Source organism: Pinus tabuliformis, chromosome 2_1 (genome assembly GCF_031772625.1).
Source record: "Pinus tabuliformis cultivar Carrire ecotype Pingquan chromosome 2_1, CPIR1, whole genome shotgun sequence".
Classification (NCBI taxonomy): domain Eukaryota; kingdom Viridiplantae; phylum Streptophyta; class Pinopsida; order Pinales; family Pinaceae; genus Pinus; species Pinus tabuliformis.
The window spans coordinates 641925684-641937939 of NC_142299.1; the positions used below are offsets into that span (position 1 = coordinate 641925684).

Sequence of the window (12256 nt, forward strand, 5' to 3'; positions counted from 1 at the left end):
AGAAGATGATTGGTACATGCATAGTTGTCATTTCTAGGTTAACAACTGATTCTATCTTCTATCTGACGAATCTACTAACTTTATGTAGATAATATCATGGAGGGAAGTATGGAGTTATTCTCTACTAGTACTGTATTAGTGGTCAATTTCTTAAAAAGTGGATAGATCAATATATTTGTATCCACATATCTAGGATAGGAATTCAAAGCACCTTTATCACTTGGCTATTAAGTTTAAGTATCTTAAATGGGAAGTTAACATAAACATTTGAACATAGGAGTATGAGTTTTTGGCTTACATTAACATTGTAGTTAATACTTATTCATTAAATCTTAGTTTATAGTTGTACTTTTTGACAAAAAGTATTGAGGCAAATGTTTTTTAAGGTGGGTGGAATGTTGGGATCTTCCCTAAGGGTGTAATGGGTGTCAAAAGGCTTGTAGTAGAGTAATAATAGTCAAAGCTATTCATTATAAAATGGACCGAGTTCACCATATTATTAAATAAGAATCACTATGGTAGTTAATATTGAATAAATGTAATAAGAAATAATTATAAAAATTTCATTGGGTACTTAGGAAGCTATTATGATTAAAATTCTCTTGATATCTATAAAAAATATTGGATATTATCTTATGAGTAATGTAAACATGTATTGTATTTGAAACTTAATTTATTAGAAAATTGCCTTAAAATAAATTAACAAGATTAGATTCCTTCATTAAAAGGATCAATAATAAATTATTTCCCTACATTAAAGATTTTTATACTAATAAATTATGGAAACTTTTTATATTTCTTAGATATAGCATATGAAATCATTTTGAGATCTAAAATACATAAAACTTTATCAAGCTTCTCTCATTTTACTGAGAAGAAAATGGGGCAGGAAGCCTTTCTTATACTTTTGTAATTTGAATGAGGAGGAGAAGTAATAATTTCTTTGACTTTATTAATATTTAAAAGGAAAATAAGATAAAAAGTCATTTCTCATACTTTTATTAATTTTTGACGGGAGAAAAGCATTGGTGCTTTCTCAAAATTTTGTAATTATAGTGATGAGGGGAAGAAGAATGAGGACGGACTCATTCTCCTTCTTCATTCCAGTGAGGACAAGGATCACTGTTGCTCTGAAAATAGATATTCTTTTCATACATATACATTAAAATTGTGTTTACATGTCTTATTCCAATTCATCGAATAATTTTATTCATATAAATGTATCACGGTGCAATTTAAGAGAGACACAAAATTTTGTTACGTTCTCAATCTTTTGAGAAAATATATTAATCACATATGTAAAAAGAACAATTTGTTGATAATCTATCCCATCCAACTGAACTAACAACATTATTTACATGAAAACAACCTCTGCCTCACATAACCAATACAATAATAATCTCTCACACATACATTAATAATAACACACATCCTTTGGAAAAACTTTGCTTTACCGGATAATATTGACTTTTATCCCTAAAAATAATTGTAGTGCACACACTTTTCCATGCGTCCATGGAGCAGTCTAGCAAAAGTTCATAATGTCATCTTCTTCTTCACGCAAAAGGTCAAGGCAATCCATATTCAATTCTGCTAGCGAGACACCGCAATTATCCATGTCAAAGAAGTATCCAAATTCTTGGATGAAATAAGAACTGTAATCAAATATTGAATGGTTAATCAGTGGACATAATGAATCTGGCATGGCCACCTGTTGTACAGAAATTGAAGACTCTGCATGACAATCCCCATATGAATTTCTCTCTGAAATATGAGATTCAGAAACAGATTCAGAAGGACCTGTTGTTGAGTCAGAAATAGATTCAGATGGAGCTGTTGTTGTTTGTGTGTATGCAAAGTTGGTGAATGGTAATGGTCCTCCCAGCTTCCTTGATGCATTATCATAAGCCAGTGCAGCTGCTTGTGCTGTGTCAAAAGTCCCAAGCCACAGCCTCACTCCTCTGGAAGGATCTCTGATCTCTGCAGCCCATTTCCCCCATTTTCTTCGTCTTACTCCGCGGTATTTACAGCTCACTGCACACTCTACAATAGAGACTGGTTCGCTTAAGGCTCTGGCTTTCTTGTTGGGCACCCTTGGTTTCCTCTTGCACTTGGGTTTGCCCTGATTTCCTGCGCGAGCTGAGCAATTTAACGGTATGAGAATCTCGTGAACAAATCTCTTGTGAGAGGCTGCACTCAATTCATCGTCACTTGAGAGGTCTGTGGCATCTGGGTCATTGCAGATCACTCTGATCTTCCTTGTCAGAAGGACATTCCTCTCCTTCTTGAATGCACTGATACTGATAGCACTAGTTTTTCCGTTCTTGCGACGAGGCATAATTCAAGTTCTTTGATTATAACTCAAACAGACTGCAATCCGAATGCTTGTGTTATCGTTCTTTCTTGCAGATCTTGGAACTGCTGGTATATGCAAAAAAAAATCAGAAGTTAATTTTGAAGACTGCTATTACTGATTTTGATAAAATTGCAACGGTTGTTGACCGTTGGACCAGTCCTGCTTAGAGATTTGTGGACGCTACTTCCTGACCTTTTGCTGTCAAAATAGAACTGTTTTACAAAGGTAATTTTTTTAGGAAAGGAAAATATGGAATCACCAGGTTCTTTGAGCTATTTTTCATGAAAAAGAAGTGCACGAGATCCAGATTATTCTAAGTCGATCATGTTTTCATATGATAGACATGCATTTAATGGTCATTCTAACAGTGAAACTGCTTAAGATAGGGATTTTAAATGTTTTTAATCATCCCACCTCCACACCTTGCTTATCGTTAAGATATTGGTAAAATCTAGTGTACAGTGAGGCATTGGTACAGCTACACACGTGACGGGTAACAAATGACTCTAATCCCTGTCTAGGAATGCGAGGTTGATTCCTTCGCGTGTGTTCAACTTGGCTACGACTGGCTTCCTCTCTCATGGATGATCGTGCCTCATCGACGATCCTCCTTCTTCCTTAGTCATCCGACGGTGTGGAGCAAGCGGGCTTTATTGTCAACCTTCCTACTACAGAGGGTTTCTGCTATCATTTTTCTTTTTGCAAGAGGGTTTATGACTCCGTTAGCCCGCGAGGGTACACATAGCCAAGGGTTCCAACGTGAGTACCGCCTTGTTTTCTTGACTATGTCAATCTAAAATGCTCGTAGAACTGGTTCAGTGGTTAATCTGAGTCTTACTACCTCCGTCTAAGTGCAGACTCTGTCATGGTGATGCTAGGTTTTCTCGGAGGGTTCCTCGACGAGCTAGGGTGTGCTAATAGCCTCCTGGGTAAGCTAGGCTGCCTATGTTTCACGAACACTTTTTTATTTTTATTTTTGTTCGTAATTATAATTAAGAGATTCTAATTTTATGTTGTTCCCTCTTTTCAGGGTGCGGGGAAGCTAACCCAGGTGGATTCCTTTCGGCCAACATTTCTTTTGATTTATCCATTGTTATGTTCTGGGTAAGAAACACATTCTCCAATGAATTCAAAGTTAAGGATTTCTTCTCCTTGCTCTTGCTTAAGGAAATATTTGCGACTCATTTCTCCTTCCACCGTTCTGTTTTTCCGTGGATATCGTTTTCTAGTTTTTGGTTTGCTTCGATTTATGGTTGACCCTGGGAAAAAAATCCTTATAACAGGACTTAGGGCTTCTCTGCCAGTCCGAGGGCTGTGTAAAACTGCCAGGGTTTGATCTTGAAGGATATCTTCACTTGGTTTAGACTATATTGTTTGAGTTTTCATCTGGTTAAGCAGATAGGATAGTCCTAGGGTTCTAGGTGACAACCTGGCCAATTTGCGTCTTGGACTATGAATATTTGACTGTATTGAGTAATGTATACAAGTGTATAGGCGGATGGTCATCAATCGTCTCTTTCCTTTCTTGTTACAGCTTGATAGTGTTTTCTGAGAAAGAGGCTTAAACCATTGTGTAATCTGGCTGTTTGAATTTGTAAAGGATTAAATTCATTTTTGAGGTTCTATATACTCGCTATTACCGAATATTTCCAGGGCTTCACTTTTGTAATGCATTTCTATGGTTCTATCTACTGTAAATTCGCAAGTTCTTTATCTTGAGTCCTTAGGTGTTTTCTATGGTTGCTTCTGGAGAAGCTCTTTCTTTTTAAGAAAATCTATGGAAGGTTAATCAATCAATTTAACAGGTGACTGATTGTAGTTGTAGCCATGATCATAAGTCCTCCGGTTATGTCCTCTACCTGCTTCATCCATAATATTTCTTATGTTTCTTTTCATGATATTTGAAAGTATTACTGTTTTCTTTCCGCCAGAAATTCCATATTGTTGTGGTTGTCTTCTTTCCTCTACAAGTTTACAATACAAAAAATATTGGTTCCTATGAGTATTTTATCTTAGTGTCAAAGGTTTCATTACTGTTATGGATGTTTTATTCATTATTTACTAAAGAACAAAGATGTTCTTATGATTCTTGCTAGATTGTATATGTTCTAGTTCTCTAAATTCTGGAAATCTTATTGAACATAAAATAAACCTGGAATAATTAACTTTTTGCGTTTCTAAAAGTCTTAAGAGTCTTTTTTTTTTACATATACAAAACAAAATTTACTAGGTTCATATGAAGAGTTTAAACTAACTTCAGCGTAAGCTACAACTATATGCATCTTAGTAACTATTTATTCTGCATCATTTATATCTATAAATACTTAATAGCTCCTGTTACTGGTCCTGCTAGACTGTAATATTTTAAGAATTCAGTTTATTGACAGAACATAACCACTCTAGATTATATGCTTATCTGGTTATTTCTACTAAGGAAAAATAAATATTTAACTCGTCTTGCCTCTCAACCTTGAGACCTGTGCCACAGCGCCTATCTCCCCCCAAGCTGGCCATCTTCTGGTCTTCTTTCTAGAAAAGATCTTTCATAGTCATTTGGTCCTAACCAAACTTAACTTCCACAGTTTTTCTGCCTGTCTCTACAACACAGTTTTTTCCTCCTCTTTCTTTTTCCCCTCGATCTCAAATCCCCATCCTCTTGATCTTTTGGGATTTCTCTAGGAGTAGTTAGGGTTGATAACTATCACCCTAACAGCCCTTGGGATTTACACCCATCATCTTACCCATTTTTCCTTTTAAGGAATTATGTTAAATTACCTTTCTTGTCTAAATTCCAGCACTGCATTTTCTTTTAACAAATCTCCTAAACAAAATTCTATTTATTAACAAAACTTAATTAGTTTCCAATTTTTCTAATTATATATTAAATAAAAGAATATTCACATTTATGGGGGATATCACACCTTCCCCCCCTAATATTGAATGTCGTCCTGATGTTCCTCTTATGAAAATAACTGAGGGTAAGCTTCCCTCATAGACTACTCATCCTCCCAGGTGGCTTCTTCAGGCCCAAAATACTGCCACTGGATTTTAACTTGGGTGATAACTCGTCTCCGTAGCGTTGCTTCTCTCTGATCGAGTATACCCACTAGTTCTATGAGGAATTCTCCTTCTAGTTCGACCTGAAAACATATATAAGAAGAAACAAAATTTGTCAAATTCTAAGATATATATATATATATATATATATATATATATATATATATATATATATATATATATATATTTAATTTAAATACATGTGTATATATTTATATATATTGTATTTATATTTGTGACAGCCTATCTTTCAGGTCTGACCGAATCGGCCCACCTGAATGTCTTTCCAATTAATTATATGGTTAGCATTGTAGATGTATTTCTTAAGTAATGATACATGAAATACGTTGTGTACACATATATGACTGGGTAGAGCGAGCTAATATGCTACAGGTCCAATCCGAGCTAAAATTTGAAAGGGCCCGCAGAGTCACGGAGCTAACTTGGCACATCCAGTCCACTGCAGGGTACTTTTCTTAGCTCGTACTTGGATGTAAACATGATCCCCCGCCTGGAATTCTCAGAAGCTCCTTTTCCGATCCGCAAAATTCTTTTGTCGGTCTTGGGCATCTTTTGAATTATTCCGCACACTTTTTACCATATTCTCCAATTCTTCCAGCATGTCCGGTCCCAACATTAGTTTGTCCTCAAGGCCGCTCCAGCACAAGGGTGTTCTACACTTAGGCCTGTATAATACTTCAAATGGACTCATCCGTAGTGATGTATGATACCCATTGTTATATGCAAATTCTACTAGATGCAAGTAATCCTCCCACTTAGAGGGTTGTTGCATCACATAGGCTCGCAACATGTCTTCGACTAATTGGTTGAATCTCTTTGTCTACCCATCTGTTTGAGGGTGATAAGCGATGCTGAAATGTAATTGGGTACCCAACCCTCAAATAGGGCCTTCCAGAAGGCTGATGTGAATTTCACATCTCGATCAGAAATTATTACTTTGGGTAAGCCATGCAATTTAAAAATATTATGCATAAAAATATTAGCAATTTGTACTGCTTTATGAGTGGATTGAATGGGTATAAAATGGTTAGATTTGCTCAATTTATCAACAACCACCATAATAGAGTCATTTAATTTTTTTGATCTAGGTAAACCAGTGATAAAATCCATAGATATAGCCTCCCACTTCCATTCGAGGACAAGTAGTGGGTGAAGCAACTCCGCTGGGTGTTAGTGCTCTGCTTTAATCTGTTGGCACTGCAAACAGTGCCCTAAATATTCTACCACTTCTCTCTTCATCCCGGGCCAAAAGAAATCATTTCTGAGGGCTGAAATCATCTTCTGATACCCCAGGTGTCTGGCATAAGGACTCTTATGATATTCATCAAAAATCATATCTTTAAGTGATTTTTTATTAGGTACATATAGTCTTTTCCTATAAGTAAGTATTTCATTTGGAGTAGTCTCGTAGTCCTTTAGTTGTTCTCAACTGTTTGACAATTTTGCTTGTTGCCATAAATGTTCATATTCTAAGTCTTGCTTAGCTGCCTCACAAATCTTCTCATAAAATGTAGTGCGTGACTCACTAAACGAAATCTCATATAGGCAATTTACTTTTCAACTTAAGGCATCCGCAACTTGGTTTTCCTTCCCTTTTAGATGTCTAGTTTCAAAATCGAATTCACTTAGGAAATCTGCCCATCGGGCTTGCTTGGCGTTTAAGGTGGGTTGTCTGAAATAATTTGTTAGGCTATGATGATCTGTTAATAGCAAAAATATCTTGCCCAACAAGTAGTGTCGCCACATTTTTAAGGCGTGAATCACTGCTGTTAATTCCAAATCATAAGCAGAGTATTTCTGCTCATATTCCTTGAGCTTCCTAGACTCGTAGGCTATCACCCTACCTTCTTGTGTTAGCACGCCACCCACTCCCTCCTTGCTTGCATCCGTACATACCACATATTCTTTGTTAGGGTCAGCTATACTTAAAATCGGAGCAGTGGTGAGTAAATGTTTGAGCTGGTCAAAACTTCTTTAGCAATCAAGGGTCCACTTAAAGGCCCTCCCTTCTTTTGCAATGAGGTGATAGTATATTCCACCCTTGAGAAACCTTCTACGAATCGCCTATAATATCTTACTAGACCCATGATGGATCTTATGTCTGCCACATCCTTCGGTATTGACCATTCCATAATGGTTTTTATTTTCTCTGGATCCACTGTAATTCTCTCCTTGGTGATAATATGCCCTAAATACTAGATTTGTTCCTTAAAGAAATCACACTTGTTGTATTTAGCATACAGCTGGTGTTCTCTTGACACTTGCAGAACAATACGGAGGTGCTCCTTATGCTCTTCAATGCTCCGAGAATAGATCAATATGTCATCAATAAAGATTAACACAAACATGTCCAAGTATTGATGAAATATGTTGTTCATGAGACACATGAATTTTTCAGGTGCGTTAGTTAATCCGAAAGGTAGTACTACGAACTCATAATGTCCATAGCGAGTTTTGAAAGCAGTCTTAGCTATATCCTCCTCCTTAATCCAAATTTGATGATAGCCTGACCAGAGGTCAATCTTAGAGAAAATAGTTACCCCTTAACTTGGTCAAACAGTTCGTCTATGCGAGGTAGGGGATTTTTTTTTATAGTCATTTTGTTTAACTAATGGTAGTCTATACAAATCCAAAATGTGCCATCTTTCTTCTTGACGAATAATACCAGGGCTCCCCAAGGAGACACACTAGGTCGAATATGATTTTTATCTAGCAGCTCCCGCAGCTACATTTTTAATTCCGTTAACTCAGGTAAACTCGTGCTGTAAGGGGCTCGGGAGACTGGGGTAGCTCCTAGAATTAGATCGATTTTAAAGTCTATAACTCTTTTTGGAGGTAAATCAGGGATTTCCTCGGGGAAAACATTTCAAAAGTCTTGTATTACCGGTATATTCTATAAAGCAGTAGTTTTCTCCTTATAGTCAGCATATCCTACCTGTATGGTGAAAATTTGACAACCTTTTCTTATGAATTTGGCTAACTGGGAGGTTGTCACGGGTCTCACTTGCAGAGGCTTCTAAATGCCTTGCATTTCTTGTCTCCCACCCTTGCCATCCTAAAAATTAATAGTCTTAGTTTTGCAGTTTATAAGGGACCAATGTTTTTCTAATCAGCCCATACCAATAAGGACATCATATGACCCTAATGGCAGTACATTCAGTTCTACCCTGATAGGCTGATTAGCTATCACTAGTGGACAACTACTAACTTTGGTCAACACTCTTCTTTTGGCTCCAGTAGCTAGCTAAACCAACCATGAATTTTTAAACTTTTTTATGTGTAACTTGCACTATTCTACAATCTTAGGACTAATGTAACTCAAAGTAGCTCCGGGGTCAATTAAAATAGACACAACTTGGTCTAGAATTTTACCTTCAAACTCAATCATTGTTGGCTGAAATTTTGCTTGATGGTCTTTTAGGGCTGCATCCATTTTTGGAAGACTCCTTGCTACATCTTCCACGGTAGAGGCTTCCTACAACTGAGGAATCTGTTCAGCTCCTCTGCGTTGTGGATAGTTCTTGATATAATGCAGGCCTCCACATCCCCAACACTGCACCAGGGGCCTACTAGCCAACTCCACTCCAGCTTTTCCTCGCTGTTCTTGAGTTTCAACTTCGCCTGGCATTTTAAATCTGTGTTGGTTTTTATTAAAAGTTATATTGCTTTGTCCCTTATATATCCCTTTGTTACCAAAACCTTTGTTCCATCTCTGATTAGAAATGAATTTATTTCCTTTCTTATCATTCCACTTCTTGCTTATATCTCCTTTTGGCCTATTTTGTTGATAGCAAATTCGTGCCTTACGGATCACCTCATCCATGGTCCTCGGATTGTCAAACTCTAGTCATTCCTTCATGAATAGGGGAAAACTATTGATAAATCATTGTACCTTTGCCTTTTCTTCACGTATGTATGGTATGTATCAGAGTAATGAGATAAACTTACTTATGAATTCATCCATGGACATTTTTCCTAACCGGAGATCATGAAATTCCTTAGATTTTTCATCATAGAACCTTTCCGTTAGATATTTTTCTTTAAAATATTTCTGGAATTCTTCCCAAGTGATACTTTGTTCGTCCACCCCTCATACCATCTTTACTTCCTCCCACCATAGCGTGGCCTTTCCCTATAGTTGAAAAATGGCCAAGCAGGATTTCGTGTTCTGGTCGTATTTGTATAGCTGGAAATATTTATTAATATTTATGAGCCAAGCTTCAGCCGCTTCTTCCTCTTCTCCATCGAAGAGAGGGGGTTTTATTTTTCGAAACTCACCCTATAGCTCCACCTTATGTCTTTTCTATGTCTTATGATTAGACACATTATCTGACTCCTCTTCGTGATTTTCTTCTCCGCCACCGGTTTCCACGTCCTCACTTCAGAATTCTTGCTCCCTTGATTCATTCCTATGTTCGGGACTGGGAATTAGTGGTTGGTTATTTTTCCTATCTAATAGGCTATTCATAATTTTCTCTTGCTCCTACATTAAACTTTTGTTATCTGCCCATATTCGAGCCATTTTGTCCTTTAACTCCTGTACTGTCTCCCTAATATCTGTGTCGGTAGTTTGTGGCTCCTCACCCAGCTGCACCCACACTTCAGGATTGCCTTCCTGAAAGGGTCTAAGTGGTGGATTTACTGTTCTCCTCATGTTAGTGGTTCTTGCTTCCTACGTGTATATCACAGAATTTGGTCATTTTCTCAATCCCAAAGGTCTCAGTTTAACAACCTAGGTATCTCTGATACCATATGTCACACATCCGCAATGAAATATTATCCTACACACACACACACACACACACACGCACACACACACACACACAGATATATATATATATATATATGAATACAAAAAAAAAAACATCAGTAAGACCGTTGTATCGTTCCTGATTATATCGTATGATAGACATGCAGTTAATGGTCATTCTAAAGGTCAAACTGCTTAAGACAGGGATTTTAAACTTTTTTAATTATCCCACCTCCACACCTTGCTTATCATTAAGATATTGGTAAAATCTAACATACAGTGAGGCATTGGTACAACTACATAGGTGGCATGTAATAAATGACTCGGATCCCTATCTAGGACTGTGAGGTTGATTCCTTCATGGGTGTTCGACTTGGCTACAGTTGGCTTCCTCCCGCGTGGATGACCATGCCTCATCAACGATCCTTCTTCTTCCTTAGTCATCCGATGGTGTGGATCAAGCGGGTTTTATTGTCAACATTCCTGCTACAGAGGGTTTCTGCTATCATTTTTCTTTTCCCAAGAGGGTTTATGACTTCGTCTACCCATGAGGGTTCACATAGCCAAGGGTTCCAGTGTGAGTACTGCCCTGCTTTCTTGACTCTGTCAATCTAAAATGCTTGTAGAACTGGTTCAGTGGTTAATCTTAGTCTTACTGCCTTCGTCTGAGTGTAGACTCTGTCATGGCGATGCCAGGTTTTCTCGGAGGGTTCCTCGACAAGCTGGTGTGTGCTGACAACCTACTGGGTAAGCTAGGCTACCTATGTTTCATGAACACTATTTTTTTTTTTGGTCATTATAATTAAAGAACTGTTAGAGTCGGTCTAGTTATCCCTCCATCAGAGATCAAAGCTCTTTTTTGCATTTCATGTTTAGGTGTCCCATCAATTTCGATTAGTTGCATTTCATTAGGCATGCCATAACTCTGACGGAATGGTTGTGTTACTCATTCCCCTCTTGCTTGGCACTGCTGGTTCAGGTCTATTCATAAAAACAAGTCTTCAAAGGTCATGTACAGTCCTGTTTCAAATTTTTGGGTCATAACAATGGTTCTTGGTCATTAGGTCTTGGGTTTGAGTCAGTCTTGTTTTGCAAAGTCTAAGAAGACCAGCAGGCCAGAGGGATGTCCTCGATAGGTGGTTACTTCAATAATTTTTATCATTATACAGATAAATTAGGACTTTTCTTCAAAACTCTGTTTTGAAGATAAGTCGTCATCTCATTTTTGTAAAAATCTTCAAAAATTTCAGTTCTTGAAATGTCCAAGCGCAGCCTTGGTCTCCTTTGCCAAATCATATCACAGCTATCCCTGCAAAAAATTGCAAAGAAAATCATCATTTCAATCAAATTTAAGGAGGAAACCAAAAAGGTCAGAAGTCTATTAATCCTGAAAAAGTGTCAACGACAAAACATTACAAAATGGGTCATGGACCAAGCAAAAATCAAAAGGGAGTCTTTATAAAGATATTTCATGACATTTTCAACTCATTTTGCATGCCAAGAGTGAAGAGCATTGTTCCAAAGCGAAGTTGTGAATTTGTAAGGAAGTTGGAGCAGTTTTAGGGGCGCGCGGCGTGTTGGGCAGGCGCGCGACGCATCAGCGGCGCGCGGCGCATTGAGCAAGTTTTCACAGTGTAAAAATACACTGGCGCGGCGCATCAGAGGCACGCGGCGCGTTGGGCAGGCACGCGGCGCATACAGCCAACAAGCCCAAAAACTTCAAAATTTTGCTCCAAAATTGCCCAATATGCTTGGATCATCATTTGTACAAGTAGGTAGGGCCTCCATCTCTGTTTTTTTATCCAAGTTTGGTGCTTACTTCATGGTGTTTGATGAATGGTGATTGTTTAAGAAATCAAACCCTACTTCTTCATAATTTCCAAAGCAACAGTGCTAGGGTTATGATTGACAGTTTTGCTACCAAGTTTATCATTCCTCCATCACTCCCTTATTCCATTTGTCCATTCATTTCCTTATTCCCTAAGTTCTCCCACCCCCTAAATTCACATGCCCTAATCCTATACCCATTGTCCCTATGTACCACAGCCCCTTCCTACTTGGCATATTTTGAT

General features: G+C 37.7%; 1 protein-coding gene across 1 annotated transcript; it reads right to left on the reverse strand.

The window, feature by feature from the left end:
• Positions 1–1525: 1525 nt before the first annotated feature.
• Positions 1526–2338, reverse strand: LOC149202197 (ethylene-responsive transcription factor CRF2-like). The gene has a single exon (XM_089399917.1). The coding sequence runs from the start codon at positions 2336–2338 to the stop codon at positions 1526–1528; it is 813 nt and encodes a 270-aa protein (XP_089256043.1).
• Between the last annotated feature and the right edge of the window lie 9918 nt (positions 2339–12256).

Excerpts from the sequence above, each read along its gene's own strand:
- LOC149202197 (XM_089399917.1), bottom strand. The coding sequence starts at position 2,338 with ATGCCTCGTCGCAAGAACGGAAAAACTAGTGCTATCAGTATCAGTGCA.